Consider the following 24,966-nt stretch of genomic DNA (forward strand, 5'->3'; position numbering starts at 1 on the left):
CACGTCACTGATAGATGTATATGTATATATATATATATATATATATATATATATATATATATATATATATATATAGCCCCCGCGATCCCGAAGGGAATAAGCGGTAGAAAATGGATGGATATATATATATATATATATATATATATATACACATATGTGTGTGTCTGTGTTCCTGTGTATATAGTATAAAATCATTGAGCCAGGGCTCCACTAAGTCAGGGTTATGTTGAGTTGTATTTTTCATGCACTTATGTTTGCAGTATTAATCTGCCACACGGGGAAGACACGCCATAAAAATAATGTCTACATTAAAACTATCCCTGGTGGAAAAAAAGGTTAGGGACCCTTCATATAGATTGTATTCATTTTTAAATAAATCTTTTAGGTAGAAAATGTATCAAAGCATCTCACATCCTATCATTTTTATGTAATCATGACTTCAATTCAACAAATTACACAATACGTTAAAATAAAACTAAAAACACCAAACTCATTGTTAGTTTTCTGATGCTAACTTAAATTTATTTTTGGATTGTGTAAAATGATTTTATTTGCTTCAATAACGTGTGAGTCACATGACCTTCAGGGTTAGTAGAGATGATTAAAAATCCTTTTTGCTGGTGATAATCCAGATTTCACCGTTTCCATAGTAATAAACATTAACGTGCGTGTGTGTATGTGTGCGTGTGCGTGTGCGTGTGTAGAGGACAACATGAGCACTGGAAGGTTCCCAAGTGGAGGCAGAGACAAGTACAGGTGAGTTATTCTTCTTCTTTTTCTTCTTCTTCTTCTTCGTCTTCATCATTATCTTCTTCTTCTTCTTCAGCATCTTCATCTTCCCCTTGCAAAATGTTGCCACCGTGTGAGGCGTCATAAATAAGAAGATTTATGCAATAAAACGTCCATTCTTAACTTCTTCTGATCTTCTTACCAACACTTAACTCCTTAATTCTCTGCATGTGACGTTCTTACAACGCATGTCACATGTTCTATGCTTCCTTCTGCTTCATTGTTTTAATTATGTCACTAATATATATATATATATATATATATATATATATATATATATATATATATATATATATATATATATATATATATATATATATATATATATATATATATATATATATATATATATATATATATATATGTGTGTATATATATATATATATATATATATATATATATATATATATATATATATATATATATATATATATATATATATATATATATATATACTTTTTTAATTCTGTCTTTATAAAAAATTATCATTTATAAGTCCAAAGGGTAATATTCAGTGAACATTATGTTATGTTATGTTATGTTATTGTTCTGAATTAGACTGAAACATGTTATTTTAACCGTTTGAGAAGCTCCAAAAGCATTTTTTTTATACAAAACCCAAAACCAGTGAAGTTGGCACGTTGTGTAAATCGTAAATAAAAACAGAATACAATGATTTGCAAATCCTTTTCAACTTATATTCAATTGAATAGACTGCAAAGACAAGATATTTAATGTTCAAACTGGGAAACTTTCAAACAGCAACACAAAAAGTTGGCACAGGGGCATTTTTACCACTGTGTTACATGGCCTTTCCTTTTAACAACACTCAGTAAACGTTTGGGAACTGAGGAGACCAATTTTTGAAACTTTTCAGGTGGAATTATTTCCCATTCTTGCTTGATGTACAGCTTAAGTTGTTCAACAGTCCGGGGTCTCCGTTGTCGTATTTTACGCTTCATAATGTGCCACACATTTTCAATGGGAGACAGGTCTGGACTACAGGCAGGCCAGTCTAGTACCCGCACTCTTTTACTATGAAGCCACGCTTTTGGAGCACATGGCTTGGCATTTTCTTGCTGAAATAAGCAGGGGCATCCATGATAATGTTGCTTGGATGGCAACATATGTTGCTCCAAAACCTGTATGTACCTTTCAGCATTAATGGCGCCTTCACATATGTGTAAATTACCCATGTCTTGGGCACTAATACACCCCCATACCATCACAGATGCTGGCTTTTCAACTTTGCGCCTATAACAATCCGGATGGTTCTTTTCCTCTTTGGTCCGGAGGACACGACGTCCACAGTTTCCAAAAACAATGTGAAATGTGGACTCTTTAGACCACAGAACACGTTTCCACTTTGCATCAGTCCATCTTAGATGAGCTCGGGCCCAGCGAAGCCGGCGGCGTTTCTGGGTGTTGTTGATAAATGGCTTTGGCTTTGCTTAGTAGAGTTTTAACTTGCACTTACAGATGTAGTGACAAACTGTAGTTACTGACAGTGGTTTTCTGAAGTGTTCCTGAGCCCATGTGGTGATATCCTTTACACACTGATGTCGCTTTTTGATGCGGTACCGCCTGAGTGAGCGAAGGTCCGTAATATCATCGCTTTCTCCAGATTCTCTGAACCTTTTGATGATATTACGGACCCTAGTTGGTGAAATCCCTAAATTTCTTGCAATAGCTCGTTGAGAAATGTTGTTCTTAAACGGTTCGACAATTTCCTCGCGCATTTGTTCACAAAGTGGTGACCCTCGCTCCGTCCTTGTTTGTGAATGACTGAGCATTTCACGGAAGCTGCTTTTATACCCAATCATGGCACCCGCATGTTCCCAATTAGCCTGTTCACCTGTGGGATGTTCCAAATAAATGTTTGATGAGCATTCCTCAACTTTCTCCGTTTTTTTGCCACTTGTGCCAGCTTTTTTGAAACATGTTGCAGGCATCCAATTCCGAATGAGCTAATATTTGCAAAAAATAACAAGTATCTTGTCTTTGCAGTCTATTCAATTGAATATAAGTTGAAAAGGATTTGCAAATCATTGTATTCTGTTTTTATTTACCTTTTACACAACGTGCCAACTTCACTGGTTTGTAATTATGAAGTACTAAGTACTTTGTGGTTGCACCAAATGTTGGTATGCGTGATGACCTTTCGCCCACATGAGGAGAAAGTGGAGCGCGTCCAAAAGAAGCTAATGCCATTGTCCCCTCATTACGGGCCGGCCCGCGATTACGGGGGCTTGGGCTGGAATGCGGCCCTCCGTGTTAAACCTCTTAGAGCTCTGGAGGTTTTCTCAGGTGTCGCAACAACGCTCCTCCTCGCCGCCGCCGGGACTCGGGCTTCGCATTCCTGACTTAGCCAAAAAGCAAATCTGCTTCGTTGCCACATCGGATCGCCGCTTTAATTAGAGGACGCCTCATGGACGCGAGGACGTCAGAAGACGAGGTGAAGAAGACTTTGTCGTAGATGGACTTCCTGATGGGCGGCCCCCGTTTGCGCTCGGACAGTGCGAGCAGCGGCGCGTCCTCTCGGGGCTCCCGCTCCAAAATGCTGCTCCGCCAGCGTCTCACCCAGCTGCTGACCCGCATCGACGACATGAGCTCGGACGACGAGGCCAGCGAGGAAGTGTCCCGCACGCTGGACGAGGCTTTCCAGCTCTGTGGACGCTTCAGTCCCACTGACGCCTTCAGGTCATCATGCGCTGAGCGTAACTCCAGTAATCACAGGCAAAAAAAAACGTTTCATTCCTGGATTTAGCTGGGAAATATGTTCCTCTTGGAATTACCAGGAAAAACATGTATTTTCTTTAGACCAAAAAAAACCAGGTAATGCCTGCAATTGCCAGAGTGGCAAGCTTACTACTGTAACTACCAGAAAACATTTAATTCCTGCAAAAACTAGAAAAAAGTGTAATTCCTGTAATTACCAGGAAAAATTAAATTCTTTAATTAATTACCAGAAAAACATGTTCATTCTTTTAAATACCAGGAAAGTATGTCTTTCAAAGGAATTACCAGGAAAAAATATATAATTTCTTTAAATATCAGGACAACATGTCATCCCTGTAATTACCAGTAAAATATGTCATTCTAGTAATAAACAGAAAAACATGTAATTTCTGGAATTAGCAGGGTCATGTGGCCTTCTTGGAATTGGCATGAATATGTCATTCTTGGAATTAACAGGAAAAACATATATTTTCTTTATACCAGTAAAAACAGGTAATGTTTGCAATTACCAAGAAAGAAAGCTCACTGCTGTAACTACCAGGAAACATGTAGTTCCTGCAAAAACTAGAAGGCATAATTCCTGTTATTACCAGGAAAAAAGCAATTCTGTAATTACTGACCAGAAAAACATTTTCATTCCTGTAAATACCAGGAAAGTATGTCATTTAAGGAATTTCCAGGAAAACATATAATTCCTTTAAATATCAGGGCAACATGTAATTCCTGGAATTACCATAAAAAATGTGTTGTTCCTAAAATTAGCAGGGAAAACAAGTAATTCCTGTAATTGGCGAGAAAACATGTCATCCCTGTAATTACCAGGAAAAAAGCAATTATATAATTGATTACCAGAAAAAACATGTTCATTGCTGTAAATACCAGGAAAATATGTAATTCTAGTAATAAACACAAAAACATGTAATTTCTGGAATTAGCAGGGTCATGTGGCCTTCTTGGAATTGGCATGAATATGTCATTCTTGGAATCAACAGGAAAAACATGTATTTTTTTTATACCAGGAAAAACAGGTAATGCCTGCAATTACCAAGAAAGCAAACTCACTGATGTAACTACCAGAAAACATTTAATTCCTGCAAAAACTAGAAAAAGTGTAATTCCTGTAATTACAAGGAAAAAAATAATTATTTAATTAATTATCAGAAAAACATGTTCATTCTTTTAAATACCAGGAAAGTGTGTCTTTCAAAGGAATTACCAGGAAAAAATATAATTTCTTTAAATATCAGGACAACATGTAATTCCTGGAATTACCATAAAAAGGTGTTGTTCCTCAAATTAGCAAGGAAAACATGTCATCCCTGTAATTACCAGGAAAATATATCATTCTAGTAATAAACAGGAAAACATGTACTTTCTGGAATTAGCAGGGTCATGTGGCATTCTTGGAATTGTCCGGAAAAACATGTATTTTTTTTATACCAGGAAAAACAGGTAATGCCTGCAATTACCAAGAAAGCAAGCTCACTGGTGTAACTACCAGGAAACATGTCATTCCTGCAAAAACTAGAAACAAGTGTAATTCCTGTAATCACCAGGAAAAAAGCCATTTTGTAATTAATTACCAGAAAAACATGTTCACTCATGTAACACACCAGGAAAGTATGTCATTCAAAGGAATTAACAGGAAAACATATAATGCCTTTAAAGATTAGGACAACATGGAATAACCATAAAAACGTGTTGTTCCTAAAATTAGAAGGGAAAACTGGTCATTCCTGTAATTGTCGAGAAAACATGTCATCTCTGTAATTACCAGGAAAATATGTAATTCTAGTAATAATCAGGAAAACATGTAATTTCTGGAATTAGCAGGGTCATGTGGCCTTCTTGGAATTGGCATGAATATGTCATTCTTGGAATTAACAGGAAAAACATATATTTTCTTTATACCAGTAAAAACAGGTAATGTTTGCAATTACCAAGAAAGAAAGCTCACTGCTGTAACTACCAGGAAACATGTAATTCCTGCAAAAACTAGAAGAAAGCATAATTCCTGTTATTACCAGGAAAAAAGCAATTCTGTAATTACTGACCAGAAAAACGTGTTCATTCCTGTAAATACCAGGAAAGTGTGTCATTTAAGGAATTTCCAGGAAAACATATAATTCCTTTAAATATCAGGGCAACATGTAATTCCTGGAATTACCATAAAAAATGTGTTGTTCCTAAAATTAGCAGGGAAAACAAGTAATTCCTGTAATTGGCGAGAAAACATGTCATCCCTGTAATTACCAGGAAAAAAGCAATTATATAATTAATTACCAGAAAAAACATGTTCATTGCTGTAAATACCAGGAAAATATGTAATTATAGTAATAATCAGGAAAACATGTAATTTCTGGAATTAGCAGGGTCATGTGGCCTTCCTGGAATTGGCATGAATGTGTCATTCTTGGAATTACCAGGAAAAACATGTATTTTTTTAATACCAGGAAAAACAGGTAATGCCTGCAATTACCAAGAAAGCAAACTCACTGATGTAACTACCAGAAAACATTTAATTCCTGCAAAAACTAGAAAAAGTGTAATTCCTGTAATTACAAGGAAAAAAATAATTATTTAATTAATTATCAGAAAAACATGTTCATTCTTTTAAATACCAGGAAAGTGTGTCTTTCAAAGGAATTACCAGGAAAAAATATAATTTCTTTAAATATCAGGACAACATGTAATTCCTGGAATTACCATAAAAAGGTGTTGTTCCTCAAATTAGCAAGGAAAACATGTCATCCCTGTAATTACCAGGAAAATATATCATTCTAGTAATAAACAGGAAAACATGTACTTTCTGGAATTAGCAGGGTCATGTGGCATTCTTGGAATTGTCCGGAAAAACATGTATTTTTTTTATACCAGGAAAAACAGGTAATGCCTGCAATTACCAAGAAAGCAAGCTCACTGGTGTAACTACCAGGAAACATGTCATTCCTGCAAAAACTAGAAACAAGTGTAATTCCTGTAATCACCAGGAAAAAAGCCATTTTGTAATTAATTACCAGAAAAACATGTTCACTCATGTAACACACCAGGAAAGTATGTCATTCAAAGGAATTAACAGGAAAACATATAATGCCTTTAAAGATTAGGACAACATGGAATAACCATAAAAACGTGTTGTTCCTAAAATTAGAAGGGAAAACTGGTCATTCCTGTAATTGTCGAGAAAACATGTCATCTCTGTAATTACCAGGAAAATATGTAATTCTAGTAATAATCAGGAAAACATGTAATTTCTGGAATTAGCAGGGTCATGTGGCCTTCTTGGAATTGGCATGAATATGTCATTCTTGGAATTAACAGGAAAAACATATATTTTCTTTATACCAGTAAAAACAGGTAATGTTTGCAATTACCAAGAAAGAAAGCTCACTGCTGTAACTACCAGGAAACATGTAATTCCTGCAAAAACTAGAAGAAAGCATAATTCCTGTTATTACCAGGAAAAAAGCAATTCTGTAATTACTGACCAGAAAAACGTGTTCATTCCTGTAAATACCAGGAAAGTGTGTCATTTAAGGAATTTCCAGGAAAACATATAATTCCTTTAAATATCAGGGCAACATGTAATTCCTGGAATTACCATAAAAAATGTGTTGTTCCTAAAATTAGCAGGGAAAACAAGTAATTCCTGTAATTGGCGAGAAAACATGTCATCCCTGTAATTACCAGGAAAAAAGCAATTATATAATTAATTACCAGAAAAAACATGTTCATTGCTGTAAATACCAGGAAAATATGTAATTATAGTAATAATCAGGAAAACATGTAATTTCTGGAATTAGCAGGGTCATGTGGCCTTCCTGGAATTGGCATGAATGTGTCATTCTTGGAATTACCAGGAAAAACATGTATTTTTTTAATACCAGGAAAAACAGGTAATGCCTGCAATTACCAAGAAAGCAAACTCACTGATGTAACTACCAGAAAACATTTAATTCCTGCAAAAACTAGAAAAAGTGTAATTCCTGTAATTACAAGGAAAAAAATAATTATTTAATTAATTATCAGAAAAACATGTTCATTCTTTTAAATACCAGGAAAGTGTGTCTTTCAAAGGAATTACCAGGAAAAAATATAATTTCTTTAAATATCAGGACAACATGTAATTCCTGGAATTACCATAAAAAGGTGTTGTTCCTCAAATTAGCAAGGAAAACATGTCATCCCTGTAATTACCAGGAAAATATATCATTCTAGTAATAAACAGGAAAACATGTACTTTCTGGAATTAGCAGGGTCATGTGGCATTCTTGGAATTGTCCGGAAAAACATGTATTTTTTTTATACCAGGAAAAACAGGTAATGCCTGCAATTACCAAGAAAGCAAGCTCACTGGTGTAACTACCAGGAAACATGTCATTCCTGCAAAAACTAGAAACAAGTGTAATTCCTGTAATCACCAGGAAAAAAGCCATTTTGTAATTAATTACCAGAAAAACATGTTCACTCATGTAACACACCAGGAAAGTATGTCATTCAAAGGAATTAACAGGAAAACATATAATGCCTTTAAAGATTAGGACAACATGGAATAACCATAAAAACGTGTTGTTCCTAAAATTAGAAGGGAAAACTGGTCATTCCTGTAATTGTCGAGAAAACATGTCATCTCTGTAATTACCAGGAAAATATGTAATTCTAGTAATAATCAGGAAAACATGTAATTTCTGGAATTAGCAGGGTCATGTGGCCTTCTTGGAATTGGCATGAATATGTCATTCTTGGAATTAACAGGAAAAACATATATTTTCTTTATACCAGTAAAAACAGGTAATGTTTGCAATTACCAAGAAAGAAAGCTCACTGCTGTAACTACCAGGAAACATGTAATTCCTGCAAAAACTAGAAGAAAGCATAATTCCTGTTATTACCAGGAAAAAAGCAATTCTGTAATTACTGACCAGAAAAACATGTTCATTCCTGTAAATACCAGGAAAGTATGTCATTTAAGGAATTTCCAGGAAAACATATAATTCCTTTAAATATCAGGGCAACATGTAATTCCTGGAATTACCATAAAAAATGTGTTGTTCCTAAAATTAGCAGGGAAAACAAGTAATTCCTGTAATTGGCGAGAAAACATGTCATCCCTGTAATTACCAGGAAAAAAGCAATTATATAATTAATTACCAGAAAAAACATGTTCATTGCTGTAAATACCAGGAAAATATGTAATTATAGTAATAATCAGGAAAACATGTAATTTCTGGAATTAGCAGGGTCATGTGGCCTTCCTGGAATTGGCATGAATGTGTCATTCTTGGAATTACCAGGAAAAACATGTATTTTTTTAATACCAGGAAAAACAGGTAATGCCTGCAATTACCAAGAAAGCAAACTCACTGATGTAACTACCAGAAAACATTTAATTCCTGCAAAAACTAGAAAAAGTGTAATTCCTGTAATTACAAGGAAAAAAATAATTATTTAATTAATTATCAGAAAAACATGTTCATTCTTTTAAATACCAGGAAAGTGTGTCTTTCAAAGGAATTACCAGGAAAAAATATAATTTCTTTAAATATCAGGACAACATGTAATTCCTGGAATTACCATAAAAAGGTGTTGTTCCTCAAATTAGCAAGGAAAACATGTCATCCCTGTAATTACCAGGAAAATATATCATTCTAGTAATAAACAGGAAAACATGTACTTTCTGGAATTAGCAGGGTCATGTGGCATTCTTGGAATTGTCCGGAAAAACATGTATTTTTTTTATACCAGGAAAAACAGGTAATGCCTGCAATTACCAAGAAAGCAAGCTCACTGGTGTAACTACCAGGAAACATGTCATTCCTGCAAAAACTAGAAACAAGTGTAATTCCTGTAATCACCAGGAAAAAAGCCATTTTGTAATTAATTACCAGAAAAACATGTTCACTCATGTAACACACCAGGAAAGTATGTCATTCAAAGGAATTAACAGGAAAACATATAATGCCTTTAAAGATTAGGACAACATGGAATAACCATAAAAACGTGTTGTTCCTAAAATTAGAAGGGAAAACTGGTCATTCCTGTAATTGTCGAGAAAACATGTCATCTCTGTAATTACCAGGAAAATATGTAATTCTAGTAATAATCAGGAAAACATGTAATTTCTGGAATTAGCAGGGTCATGTGGCCTTCTTGGAATTGGCATGAATATGTCATTCTTGGAATCAACAGGAAAAACATATATTTTCTTTATACCAGTAAAAACAGGTAATGTGTGCAATTACCAAGAAAGAAAGCTCACTGCTGTAACTACCAGGAAACATGTAATTCCTGCAAAAACTAGAAGAAAGCATAATTCCTGTTATTACCAGGAAAAAAGCAATTATGTAATTACTGACCAGAAAAACATGTTCATTCCTGTAAATACCAGGAAAGTATGTAATTTGAAGGAATTTCCAGGAAAACATATAATTCCTTTAAATATTAGGGCAACATGTAATTCCTGGAATTACCATAAAAAATGTGTTGTTCCTAAAATTAGCAGGGAAAACAAGTAATTCCTGTAATTGGCGAGAAAACATGTCATCCCTGTAATTACCAGGAAAATATGTCATTCTAGTAATAAACAGTAAAACTTATAAATTCTGGAATTAGCAGGGTCATGTGGCCTTCTTGGAATTGGCATGAATATGTCATTCTTGGTATTACCAGGAAAAAAAGCAAGTCTGTAATTAATTACCAGAAAAACATGTTCATTCCTGTAAATACCAGGTAAGTATGTCATTTGAAGGAATTACCAGGAAAACATATAATTATTTTTAAATATCAGGACATCATGTAATTCCTGTATTTACAATAAAAATGTGTTGTTCCTAAAATTAGACGGGAAAACATGTCATTCCAGTAATTAGTGAGAAAACATGCCGTCCCTGTAATTACCAGGAAAATATGTCATTCTAGTAATAATCAGTAAAACATGTAATTTCTGGAATTAGCAGGGTCATGTAGCCTTCTTGGAATTGACATGAATGTCATTCTTGGAATTACCAGGAAAACGTGTAATTCCTTTATATATCAGGACAACATGTAATTCCTGGAATTACCATTAAAACATTTTGTTCCTAAAATTAGCAGGGAAAACATGTCATCCCTGTAATTTCCAGAAAAATATGTAATTCTAGTAATAAACAGGAAAACATGTAAGTCCTGGAATTAGCAGGGTCATGTGGCCTTCTTGGAATTGGCATGAATATGTCATTCTTGGAATTACCGGGGAAAAAAGCAAGTCTGTAATTAGTTACCAGAAAAACATGTTAATTCCTGTAAATACCAGGAAAGTATGTTATTTGAAGGAATTACCAGGAAAACATATAATTCCTTTTAAATATCAGGACAACATGTAATTCCTTTAAATATCAGGACATCATGTAATTCCTGGAATTACCATAAAAATGTGTTGTTCCTAAAATTAGCAGGGAAAACATGTCATCCCTGTAATTACCTGGCAAATATTTCATTGTAGTAATAAACAGGAAAGCATGGTAATTTCCCGGAATTAGCAGGGTCATGTGGCCTTTTTGGAATTGGCATGAATATGTCATTCTTCGAATTACCCGTCAAAACAAAACAAAACCAAAGTGTAATTCCTGTAAATACCAAGAAAAAAGCAATTCTGTAAGTAATTACCAGAAAAAGTGAAGTGAATTATATTTATATAGCGCTTTTTCTCTAGTGACTCAAAGCGCTTTACATAGTAAAACCCAATATCTAAGTTACATTTAAACCAGTGTGGGTAAAGTGTGGGTAAAGTGTCTTGCCCAAGGACACAACGGCAGTGACTAGGATGGCGGAAGCGGGGATCGAACCTGGAACCCTCAAGTTGCTGGCACGGCCACTCTACCAACCGAGCTATACCGGTTGGTAGAGTGAAACATGTTCATTCCTGTAAATACCAGGAAAGTTTGTCATTCATGGGAATTACCAGCAAAACATACATTTCCTTTAAATATCAGGACAACATGTAATTCCTGGAATCACCATAACATTCCTAAAATTAGCAGGGAAAACATGCCATCCCTGTAATTACCAGGAAAATATGTCATTCTAGTAATAAACAGGAAAACATCTCATTTCTGGAATTAGCAAGGCCATGTGGCCTTCTTGGTATTCGGCATGAATATGTCAGTCTTGGATTTACCAGGAAAACATATAATTCCTGTAATTACCAGGAAATAATGTCATTCCTGTAATTACGCCTTCAGGTCAACATGCGCCCAGCCCTGCCTCGATCAGAAAGCTAAGAAACATTGTCGTCTTCTGTCGCTAATATTCCTTGCGTAACGAAGGGTAATGTGGACAAAAACGGTCCACGGGTACGCACCTTTATTCAGATCTGCACCAAAGCTGAATATGTGGTGGCGGCGTCTAATATTTTTGGTAATAGCCGTTTTTGCATAATCCTGCTTTAAACAAGATTCATGCCACCGTTCAACAATGTTGTTTCTGTGTTTAGGGGGCTTGCACGGGATTGGCCCCCTTAATGAATGTTCCTTATCACTACTCTAATAACAGAATTGTCCTTTTAATACTTAGGCTGCACATGGTGACGTGGAACGTGGCCACCGCGGAACCCCCTGATGACGTCACCTCGCTGCTCCAACTGGACGTACAACCCCCCACCGACCTTTACGTGATCGGGTGAGAAATGGCGTGAAAGCCGCTTCGCCAGCAGATGTAAACCACACACCTGTTCTTTTCAATGTCAGGCTGCAGGAAGTGTGCGCCACGCCCGTCAGGTTCATCTCAGACCTGATGGCGGACGACTCGTGGAGCCACGTCTTCATGGACACGCTGGCCCCGCGAGGATTCGTCAAGGTAACGTCATTCCCCAGAATGCTTTACTTTATCCAAGTCGGCCACTTGTGTTTAAGTGTAGAGTTATTAAAGTATTTGCAGTAATTATGGAATTAAATTCAACTTCCTGTCATTCATAATCAAGACCCTGTTGGGGATGGAGAAAATGCAAATTCCAGTTTTTGAAATTAATTGAAATTCAAAAATGTTGCACCAGCCTGCTCTGCATGCGCAATAAAAAAATGTTGCTGCTCAGCTGTTGGTGTTAAACTTGTCATACTTTTGTTTACAATCAACTCATTGGCACAATTCATGCTGACACAGCAGTTTACCGCTATCACAACATTGGTTGTGTCGTTGCTGTACTGTAAAATATAGTTGTTTTTAATTTTATTAAATTTATCCTTTTTTTTTTTCCGGGGGAGGGGGGGGGTTAAAAAAAGTGTAAATTTCCTATATTGTCGGTATTACTGTACTATTGCCTTTCATTTAACTACACATATACATATATATATATATATATATATATATATATATATATATATATATATATATATATATATATATATATATATATATATATATATATACACACATTAGGTCACAAAAAAACAGGGAAACATGAAATTCTGGTAATTACTAGGAAAAACATGCCGTTCTTGTAATTACCAGGAAAATATGTCAATCTGGTAATTAGATGTAAAACATGTCATTGCGGTAATTCGGAGGAAAACAAGCAATTCAGTTAGTTACCAGGAAAACAAGTCATTCCTGTAATTACTAGGAAAACATGTCATTCCTGTAATTAGGAGGAAAACGTACTGTTATGATAATTACCAGGAAAACATGTAATTCCTGTAATTAGGAGGAAAACATGCCGTTGTGGTAATTACCAGGAAAATATGTCAATCCGGTAAGTAGACGTAAAACATGTCATTCCGGTAATTCGGAGGAAAACAAGCCATTCCGTTAGTTGCCAGGAAAACATGTCATTCCTGTAATTATTAGGAAAACATGTCATTCCTGTAATTAGGAGGAAAACATGCCATTATGGTAATTACCAGGAAAACATGTAATTCCTGTAATTAGGAGGAAAACATGCCGTTATTGTAATTTCCAGGAAAATATGTCAATCATGTAATTAGACGTAATTCTGGTAATTCGGAGGAAAACAAGCCATTCCGTTAGTTACCAGGAAAACATGTAATTCCTGTAATTACCAGGAAAACATGTCATTCCTGTAATTAGGAGGAAAACATGCCATTATAGTAATTACCAGGAAAACATGTAATTCCTGTAATTAGGAGGAAAACATGCCGTTATTGTAATTACCAGGAAAATATGTCAATCCTGTAATTAGACGTAAAACATGTCATTCCTGTAATTAGGAGGAAAACATGCCATTATAGTAATTACCAGGAAAACATGTAATTCCTGTAATTAGGAGGAAAACATGTTGTTGTGGTAATTACCAGGAAACTATGTCAATCCGGTAATTAAACGTAAAACATGTCATTCCGGTAATTCGGAGGAAAACATGTCATTCCTGTAACTACTAGAAAAACATGTCATTCCTGTAATTAGGAGGAAAACATGCCATTATGGTAATTACCAGGAAAACATGTCATTCCTGTAATTAGGAGGAAAATATGCCATTGTGGTAATTACCAGGAAAACATGTCATTCCCTGTGTGTCCATGTAGGTGGCGTCAATGAGGATGCAGGGTTTGTTGTTGTTGGTCTTTGCCAAACAAGCCCACATTCCTTACATCCGAGACATCCAGACCACCTTCACCCGCACCGGAATCTTCGGCTACTGGGTGAGTTGTCATTACCAGGAAAAATGGACATGAAAAGCAAAGTGTCATGTGATTGTATCAAAGTCTTGTGTTGGTGAAGCGCGTTGCAATGTGTATTTCCTTTGTTTCAGGGCAACAAAGGTGCGGTGTCTGTGCGCTGTTCCTTCTACGGCCACAAGGTGTGCTTCCTCAACTGTCACCTGGCGGCGCACATGAACTACGCCCTGCAGCGCGTCGACGAGTTCGAGCACATCCTGGAGACGCAAGACTTTGACGTCGCCGACACGCCACGAGTGCTGGACCACAAGTTATTCCAATTTTAACATTTATTACCTGTCAATGTATTTAAACTGTAATCAACAAGGAAGTCCTTATAAGGCAATGGAACCATGTGACTTCCCACAGCCAATCAGCAAAAAAAGGTGACAATAATAGGGAAGTTTTAATTAGTTCTTTAATGACAAAAAACGGTCTTATTATGATATATGATAATTATTTTATTTAAATTAAAACATTAAAAACATTTTTTTTTTACTTTTGCTACAATCAATTAAAGATAGAAAAGATATATAATGTAAATTATTCTTATTTATATTACTTAAAAAAAAAATATATATATATATATATATATATATATATATATATATATATATATATATATATATATATATATATATATATATATATATACATACATATACATACATATATATATATACATATATTAATTGTTAAAATAACGATTATTCTAATAACCCTTATTATTAAAATAGTATTATATAATAGTATTATAATAGTAATGAGTTGAAGTATTTTATAAGTAATATAAGAAGTATCATGACTATGAATACGATTTTTTTCATCACTAAAATTTTAAAAAGTATTTTAATCAATATACAACAACTGATTAGGACGTTTTAATTATTTCTGTAATGACCAAAAACTGTGTTATTATGATATATGATAATGATTTTTTTAAATTAAAACATTAAAAACATTTTTTTTTTACTTTTACTGATACAATCAATTAAAGATAGAAAAGATATATAATGTAAATTATTCTTACCTATATTACTTAAAAAATATTATATATATATATATATATATTTATATATATATATATATATATATATATATATATATATATATATATATATATGTATGTACATATATTATACATATTAACTGTTAAAATAACTATTATTCTGATAACCCTTATGATTATTATAATAGTATTATATAATAGTATTATAATAGTAATGAGTTGAAGTATTTTATATGTAATATAAGAAGTATCATGACTATGAATATGATTTTTTTCATTACTAAAAGTATTCTAATTAATATACAATAACTGATTAGGACGTTTTATTTAGTCCTGTAATGACAAAAACATGTGTTATTATGATGTATGATAATGATTTTTTATTTATTTAAACAAACACTTTTTTTTTTTTTACTTGTACTGCTATAATCAAATAAAGATAGAAAAGATATATAAGGTAAATGATTCTTATTTACAGTGGGGAAAAAAAGTATTTAGTCAGCCACCCATTGATTGTCAATGGGTGGCTGACTAAATACTTTTTTGCCCCACTGTATATTACTTAAAAAATATTATTTATATACTGTATATATATTTATATATTGTTAAAATAACTGTATTATTCTGATACACCCTTATGATTATTATAATAGTATTATGTAATACTATTATAATAGTAATGAGTTGAAGTATTTTATAAGTAACATAAGAAGTATCATGACTATTAATATGATTTTTTTCATTTCTCAAATTAAAAAGTATTCTAATTTATATACAATAACTGATTAGTGTACTCTTTTAAAATGATTGCTATAAATTCAAACAAAATAAAAGTACTAGTGTTAGAATTTACTGCAAAAAATAATGAAAGAAACTATATTGTTCCGATATATCATTACTGAATATGAGAATATATTGTGCATTTTGAAAAATAACATTAGACATTTTGTCGGCTGAAAAAGACAGCAGCTCTTTCTAATGCCAAGCCACCAGCTCCAAACCTCTCCTTAGAGAGGTTTGGAGCTAGCTGCTGTTTAAGACTAGATCTGACCAATCTAAGTCTAAAACTAGATCGGACCAATCTAAGTCTGTGAGCATGAACTGATGAAGCCTACTGAGGTATTGGCACCAGTCGTTAGACTAGATCTTAGCAATCGAAGTTTAAGACTAGATCTGACCAATCTAAGTCTATGAGCATGAACTGATGAAGCCTACTCAGATGAGAAGCGGAACGTCTTCTAAGACAAACCAAACAGTCTAGTTGCAATCGATTGAATGCCCTGAGATTAGACAGTTTAAGTAGTTTAACTAGTCAAGTAAGTAACAATTATTGTAATATTGCAATATTGTATCTTAGAATAATGTTCGGCCACCGAAACTTTGAATTTGTGTTTTTAGTGTTAGTTTTGTTTTTAATCTAAACATTTTTATTTCTGTCCATGCTAATAAATGAAGCTAACATCAGGCTCCGCCCCCTTCACAGGCTGGTCTTTTGGTTTGGAGACCTGAACTTTCGTATCGCAGATCACGGCTTGCACTTCCTGCGCTCGTCCATCAACGGCGGCCGTGTTAACCTGCTATGGGACAAAGACCAGGTGACACACACACACACACACACACACACACACATTCTTGTATTTGTTACCTTCTTGAGACCGCCGAATAATGCCTACCTCTTTAGGACCACCCTTTCTAGATATATAAAGATTTGTATTTATGGCATTGATAATTTATACATACCGGTACTATTTAAATATAAAAAAAGCTTGTTGTGAAAAATGAGTTGTAATTTCACAAGAAAAAGGTCACAATTTCACAAGAAAAACTTAGAATTTTGGCAGTATTATAAAAAAAAAGTCGTCATTTTACTCAACGCAAGTCAAAAGTTTACAAGAAAAACTGAACATTTGTGCAGTATTATGATAAAAGTTGAAATTTTACTCAATAACAGTCGCAATTTTACACGAAAAGCTTAAAATTTTGGCAATTTTATGAAAAGAGTCGTAATTTTACTCAACTCACAATTTTATAAGAAAACTTTAACATTTTGGCCATATTTCAATAATAATCGGAATTTCACTTGGCAAAACTATGACGAAAGTCATAATTTTACTCCAAAAATGTCACTATTTTACAAGGACAACAAAAAAACGGGCAATATTGTGATACAAGTCAGAATTTTATATGACAAATGTCGCCATTTTACATTAAAAAGTAATAATTTTACATAAAAAAGTAAGAATTTTGCGAGAAAATATTGCAATATTACAGAAACAGAAAGAATATGAGAAATGTTTCCCAATTTTACAAGAAAAAAGTCGACACATTGTGAGAAAAAGACTGCTTTTATTTTTTTTTTACATTTTTGTTTGTAATTGCTTATTAATCTTCATTATTTACTTCAAGTTATTACAGTATGTCTCTATATACATATTTATTTTAATAATTTTGGCATTTCAATTTCTTACACACACTTGTTATTTCATATGTTGACCAGAGGGGGAGCACTTTTAAAACCGACACACAGTCCATTTGAAAAATCCCTCCTTTTTGGGACCACCCTCATTTTGATCGATTTCACCACCAGGGGTGCAAATGAGACATTCTCTATTAGGGACCGTGGTTTATGTCCTAACTTGGACGGTACTTTTCCTTGTTGATGTCTCAAGAAGGGTAGAAATACAAGAACACACACACACACACACACACACACACAGGTTATAATGTGTGTGTTCCTGCAGCTGATCAGCATGAAGAAGAAGGAGGCGTTCCTACAGGAGTTTGAGGAAGGGCCACTGAATTTCAAGCCCACCTACAAGTTTGGTCGTAACTCTGACGCCTATGACATCAGGTAACACACACGCACCTGTACACACAACACACACACACACACACACACACACACACACACACACACACACACACACACCTTTATTTACAGTATTTGTCTTTCACACAGCGCTCCAAAATCATGGTGGGCTTTTAAGTAAGATTTTTATAGTATTTATTTGTGTTGCACGCGTCCGTCGCATTCCCTCCACTTTTCCATCTGTCACACGACCTTTGAACCTTGTCACACCCAGCGGTTGTGTGTGTGTGTGTCCATTAGAGTGAGCAATGTGGCGCTGCCCCTGACCATGTATAGACCCAGACCCCTGCAACGCTGCAGCACCACCCTCCTCTTCCTCCTCACCTCCCTCACCTGGGCGTTGCTCTCTGTCCGGCTGGGGGGCTGGCACAGGGGGCTTGACCCGCCCAGGTGGGTGTCTCCAAAGCCACGGCCCTCATATACCATCACAGCATATACTAGTGATGTAACTTTTTACATTTTCACGGTACGATATTATCATGGTATTAAGGCCACGGTACGATAGTATTGTGGTATATGTCAAAAGAAAAAAAGGCCTGGTAAAAATGCCATAGTGTGTAAAATGAAGTGGCAGGAATGTTTAGATTAGCGGTCCCCGAACGTTTTGACTCGGGGGCCGCATTGGGGTAAAAAAATTAAAAATGCCAGAATAAAACTACACTCACCAAGTTTTCGTTTGATACCGTCACACGTCATGATATTATTAAGAAGACTTTAAATTTGAAAATACCGCAGTATTTATAATACCGTTAACTCCCTACAGGATACAGTGTGTATCGACATACTACATGGAGTATATACCAATGTTAGTATACAGTATACAGAGTACCGTATTTTTCGGACTATAAGGCGCACTTAAAGGCCTACTGAAATTAATTTTTTTTATTTAAACGGGGATAGCAGATCCATTCTATGTGTCATACTTGATCATTTCGCGATATTGCCATATTTTTGCTGAAAGGATTTAGTAGAGAACACCGACGATAAAGTTCGCAACTTTTGGTCGCTGATAAAAAAAAAAGCCTTGCCTGTACCGGAAGTAGCGTGACGTCACAGGTTGAAGGGCTCCTCACATTTCCCCATTGTTTACACCAGCAGCGAGAGCGATTCGGACCGAGAAAGCGACGATTACCCCATTAATTTGAGCGAGGATGAAAGATTCGTGGATGAGGAACGTGAGAGTGAAGGACTAGAGTGCAGTGCAGGACGTATCTTTTTTCGCTCTGACCGTTACTTAGGTAAAAGGGCTCATTGGATTCCACACTTTCTCCTTTTTCTATTGTGGATCACGGATTTGTATTTTAAACCACCTCGGATACTATATCCTCTTGAAAATGAGAGTCGAGAACGCGAAATGGACATTCACAGTGACTTTTATCTCCACGACAATACATCGGCGAAGCACTTTAGCTACGGAGCTAACGTGATAGCATCGTGCTTAAATGCAGATAGAAACAAAAGAAATAAGCCCCTGACTGGAAGGATAGACAGAAGATCAACAATACTGCTGTCAGGAGACACCGAACCAAACACTGGACTTGTAACCACACGGTTAATGCTGTGCCGCCTGTCGAAGCCTAGCAATGCTGTTGCTAATGACGCCATTGAAGCTAACTTAGCTACGGGACCTCGTCAGAGCTATGTTAAAAACATTAGCGCTCCACCTACGCCAGCCCTAATCTGCTCATCAACACCCGTGCTCACCTGCGTTCCAGCGATCGACGGCGCGACGAAGGACTTCACCCGATCATCGATGCGGTCGGCGGCTAGCGTCGGATAGCGCGTCTGCTATCCAACTCAAAGTCCTCCTGGTTGTGTTGCTGCAGCCAGCCGCTAATACACCGATCCCACCTACAGCTTTCTTCTTTGCAGTCTTCATTGTTCATTAAACAAATTGCAAAAGATTCACCAACACAGATGTCCAGAATACTGTGGAATTTTGCGATGACAACAGAGCTTTTTGTATTGGGATACAATGTGTCCGAATACTTCCGCTTCAACCATTGACGTCACGCTCAAACGTCATCATACATAGACGTTTTCAACCGGAAGTTTCCCGGGAAATTTAAAATTGCACTTTAAGTTAACCCGGCCGTATTGGCATGTGTTGCAATGTTAAGATTTCCTCATTGATATATAAACTATCAGACTGCGTGGTCGGTAGTAGTGGCTTTCAGTAGGCCTTTGAAATCCTTTCATTTCACAGTGCGCCTTATAACCCGGTGCGCCTAATGTACGGCATAATTCTGGTTGTGCTTGCCGACCTCAAAGCAATTTTATTTGGTACACGGTGTAATGACAAGTGTGACCAGTAGATGGCAGTCATACATAAGAGAGACGTGTAAACTGCGAGGTGACGCCAGTAAACAACACCAAAACTTTAAATGTTTCATTGAAAATAAAGAACATTACACAAGGCGCTCAAAAATCTGTCAAAATGTTTTTAGTACGACTTCGGTAAGGTATGAAGCCGCACCACTTGATGGATTGTCAGCGCACTAAACATACAAGTATTATTATGGTGTGTGTATAAGGACCGCAAAATGGCACCTGATAGCAGACATATTATCTGGCGTTTTGTTTTGCAATATTATGCAAAACTAACTTTTCTTACGTTCTGGTACCTGCTGATCTGTATTTGGGATCTGCATAAGTCCTGAAAATGTGCGCGCGTCCGCCATTGTAGTCCGTGACGACACCGTAGTCATAAGGTTCTTCTTTTTCCCTATCTTCTTGTTATGTGGATTTCATCATCTGTAATATGACCCTTTTAATGTGGCTTATAACCCGGTGCGCCTTTTGTATGAAAATAGACCTGAATAGACCCGCTCATCGGCAGTGCGCCCTATGGTCCGAAAAATACGGTATATACAAATATAGTTTGATGGTCAGTAATAGAATACATGTGAGAATACCACTTCCTGTTCTTGCATGTTTAGTAAAATACATGTGAGGATGCCACTTTCTATTCCTGCATATTAATTAGTAGATCACATGTGAGGATACCATTTCATGGTCCTGCATGTTTACTAATAGATACAAAACCCAAAACCAGTGAAGTTAGCATGTTGTGTAATTCGTAAATACAAACATAATACAATGATGTGCAAATCCTTTTCAACTTATAATCAATTGAATAGACTGCAAAGACAAGATATGTAATGTTCGAACTGAGAAACTTGATTTTTTTTGCAAATAATCATTAACTTTGAATTTAATGGCATCAACACATTGCAAAAAAGTTGGCACAGGGGCATTTTTACCACTGTGTTACATGGCCTTTCCTTTTAACAACACTCAGTAAATGTTTGGGAACTGAGGAGACCAATTTTTGAAGCTTTTTAGGTGGAATTCTTTCCCATTCTTGCTTGATGTACAGCTTAAGTTGTTCAACGGTCCGGGGTCTCCGTTGTCGTATTTTACACTTCATAAATGCGCCACACAGTTTCAATGGGAGACCGGTCTGGACTACAGGCAGGCCAGTCTAGTACCCGCACTCTTTTACTACGAAGCCACACTGTTGTACAAACCCCGTTTCCATATGAGTTGGGAAATTGTGTTAGATGTAAATATAAACGGAATACAATGATTTGCAAATCATTTTCAACCCATATTCAATTGAATGCACTACTAAGACAAGACATTTGATGTTCAAACTCATAAACTTTATTTTTTTTTGCAAATAATAATTAACTTGAATTTCATGGCTGCAACACGTGCCAAAGTAGTTGGGAAAGGGCATGTTCACCACTGTGTTACATGGCCTTTTCTTTGAACAACACTCAATAAATGATTGGGAACTGAGGAAACTAATTGTTGAAGCTTTGAAAGTGGAATTCTTTCCCATTCTTGTTTTATGTAGAGCTTCAGTCGTTCAACAGTCCGGGGGTCTCCGCTGTCGTATTTTACGCTTCATAATGCGCCACACATTTTCGATGGGAGACAGGTCTGGACTGCAGGCGGGCCAGGAAAGTACCCACACTCTTTTTTTTACCAAGCCACGCTGTTGTAACACGTGCTGAATGTGGCTTGGCATTGTCTTGCTGAAATAAGCAAGGGTGTCCATGATAACGTTGCTTGGATGGCAACATACTTAGACTTAGACTTAGTTCCTCCCATTCCTGTTGGAACATTGGGCGACGAGTCCCCTCCATTTGTTCTGGTCACTGGCGACCCTTCTTGCTCCATGCCAGCTGACTCCCATCTCTCTCAGGTCTTCCTTGGCTGTTTGTCTCCACGTCTTCTTTGGCCGTCCTCTCTTCCTCTTTCCCCCTTCTGGCACCCAGTCCATTGCCACATTTGCCGGTCTCTCTTTTGGCAGTCGGAGTACGTGTCCAGCCATTCTCCTTCTCATATCAGAGACTATATCAGACAATGGTGCTACCCCTGCCCTTCTCATCACCTCTTCATTGGTGATGTGGTCTCTCCATGAGATCCTCAAGATGTATCTGAGGCACCGTCGGTGGAAGACATCCAGCTTGTTTGTAATGGTTGATGTCTTCATCCATGTCTCACAGGCATAGGTCACTGTAGGGATGACCACTGACATATAGAGGCGCAGCTTTGTGGACGTACTGATAGATTTTGATGACCAGATATTCCGGAGGCGTTGGAAGACTCCTGCAGCTTTTCCGATTCTGGTCTGTACATCCTTTTCTGCGTCTCCAGTGTTTGAGATGTTGCTTTCAAGATACGTGAAGTTCTCAACGTACTCTATGCCTTGTTCGCCTACGGTGAGCAGTGGAACGTTTTGGTCTTGTGCAACGGTCATGGCCTTGGTCTTCTCTTGGCTTATACGTAGGCCGACTTTTTCCCCTTGCTCATGCAGATTGTTGGTCAATTTTTGGAGTGCAGCGTATGAATGCCTAAGCAGAGCCAAGTCGTCCGCAAAGTCCAGATCTGCCAGTCTGCCCCCTCCCCACTTAATGCAGAGGTTTGCTCCGACGACAGACTTCCTCATGACAAAGTCTATGACAATGATGAACAGGCAACATATGTTGCTCCAAAACCTGTATGTACCTTTCAGCATTAATGGTGCCTTTACAGATGTGTAAGTTACCCATGTCTTGGGCACTAATACACCCCCATACCATCACAGATGCTGGCTTTTGAACTTTGCGCCTATAACAATCCGGATGGTTCTTTTCCTCTTTGGTCCGGAGGACACGACGCCCACAGTTTCCAAAAACAATTTGAAATGTGGACTTGTCAGACCACAGAACACTTTTCCACTTTGCATGAGTCCATCTTAGATGAGCTTGGGCCCAGTGAAGCCGGCGGCGTTTCTGGGTGTTGTTGATAAATGGCTTTCGCTTTGCATAGTAGGGTTTTAACTTGCACCTACAGATGTAGCGACCAACTGTAGTTACTGACAGTGGTTTTTGAAGTGTTCCTGAGCCCATGTGGTGATATCCTTTACACACTGATGTCGGCTTTTTGATGCAGTACAGCCTGAGGGATCGAAGGTCACAGGCATTCAATGTTTATTACGCTGACGTGCAGTGATTTTTCCAGATTCTCTGAACGTTTTGATGATGTTACGGACCGTAGATTCTCTGAATGTTTTGATGATATTACGGACCGTAGATGGTAAAATCCTTAAATTCCTTGCAATAGCTGGTTGAGAAATGTTGTTCTTAAACTGTTCGACAATTTGCTCACGCATTTGTTCACAAAGTGGGGACACTCGCCCCATCCTTGTTTGTGAACGACTGAGCATTTCATGGAAGCTGCTTTCATACCCAATCTTTTTTGCCACTTGTGCCATCTTTTTTTAAACATGTCACAGGCATCAAATTCCAAATGAGCTAATATTTGCAAAAAGTAACGTTTTCCAGTTCGAAACATTAAATATCTTGTCTTTGCAGTCTATTCAGTTGAATAGGTTGAAAATGATTTTCAAATCATTGTATTCTGTTTTTATTTATGATTCACACAACGTGCAACTGGTTTTGGGTTTTGTTCATGTGAGAATACAATTTCCTGTTTCTTTATGTTTAGAAGATTACATGTGAGGATACCACTTCCTGTTCCATCGTGTTAGTTAATAGATAGACTAAGAGTACCATGTCCTGTTCTTGCAAGTTTAGCAACATGTGAGGATACCACTTCCTGTCCCTGCACGTTTTATAATAGAGTACATGTGAGTGTATTACTTCCTGTTCTTGCACATTTTGTAAAAAGGTACCATTTCCTGTTCCTGCATGTTTAGTAATAGATTACATGTGAGGGTACCACTTCTTGTTCCTGCACGTTTTGAAATACAGGTAGATTACACTTAAGGGTACCACTTCTTGTTCCTGCACGTTTTGAAATAGATTAAATTTTGGGTACCACTACCTGTTCCTGCATGTTTAGTCATAGAGTATTGTACATGTGAGGGTACCACTTCCTGTTTTTGCACATGTATTAATAGATTACATTTATGGGTACCACTTCCTGTTTCTGCATGTTTGGTTCCTGTTCTTGCACATTTCGTAATGGATTACATGTGAAGTTACTAATTCCTGTCCCTGCATGTTCGGTAATCCATTATATGTGAGGGTAACATTTCCTTTTCCTGACCTTTAACTTTAAGATATGATGGCAATCTAAAACAATATAGTTCCATTCTTAGGCATAGGGTGACCATTAAGAAAGACCACAAATAAGGCAAAACAAATAGGGTTCTTGTTTTTACTACACTACCGTTCAAAAGTTTGGGGTCACATTGAAAGGTCCTTATTTTTGAAGGAAAAGCACTGTACTTTTCAATGAAGATAACTTTAAACTAGTCTTAACTTTAAAGAAATACACTCTATACATTGCTAATGTGGTAAATGACTATTGTAGCTGCAAATGTCTGGTTTTTGGTGCAATATCTACATAGGTGTATAGAGGCCCATTTCCAGCAACTATCACTCCAGTGTTCTAAT

The 24,966-nt window shown here is 36.5% G+C and overlaps 1 protein-coding gene across 4 annotated transcripts in view; it reads left to right on the plus strand.

Moving 5' to 3' along the window:
* Positions 1 to 24,966, plus strand: part of LOC133664990 (inositol polyphosphate 5-phosphatase K-like) — a 102,025-nt gene that overhangs the window by 68,396 nt on the left and 8,663 nt on the right. Inside the window, exons 10-17 of one of the 4 annotated variants that reach the window (XM_062070104.1) lie at positions 705 to 756; positions 12,079 to 12,183; positions 12,252 to 12,360; positions 14,043 to 14,159; positions 14,270 to 14,445; positions 16,667 to 16,778; positions 17,925 to 18,034; positions 18,143 to 18,157. In XM_062070104.1, the coding sequence (XP_061926088.1) occupies positions 705 to 756; positions 12,079 to 12,183; positions 12,252 to 12,360; positions 14,043 to 14,159; positions 14,270 to 14,445; positions 16,667 to 16,778; positions 17,925 to 18,034; positions 18,143 to 18,157 (796 nt within the window). Of the gene's footprint in view, positions 1 to 704; positions 757 to 3,087; positions 3,490 to 12,078; positions 12,184 to 12,251; positions 12,361 to 14,042; positions 14,160 to 14,269; positions 14,446 to 16,666; positions 16,779 to 17,924; positions 18,035 to 18,142; positions 18,170 to 24,966 lie in introns of those variants that run through there. The other 3 variants (XM_062070105.1, XM_062070106.1, XM_062070107.1) reach the window with 3 other exon arrangements.

This window comes from Entelurus aequoreus, linkage group LG14, assembly GCF_033978785.1.
Source record: "Entelurus aequoreus isolate RoL-2023_Sb linkage group LG14, RoL_Eaeq_v1.1, whole genome shotgun sequence".
Lineage (NCBI taxonomy): Eukaryota > Metazoa > Chordata > Actinopteri > Syngnathiformes > Syngnathidae > Entelurus > Entelurus aequoreus.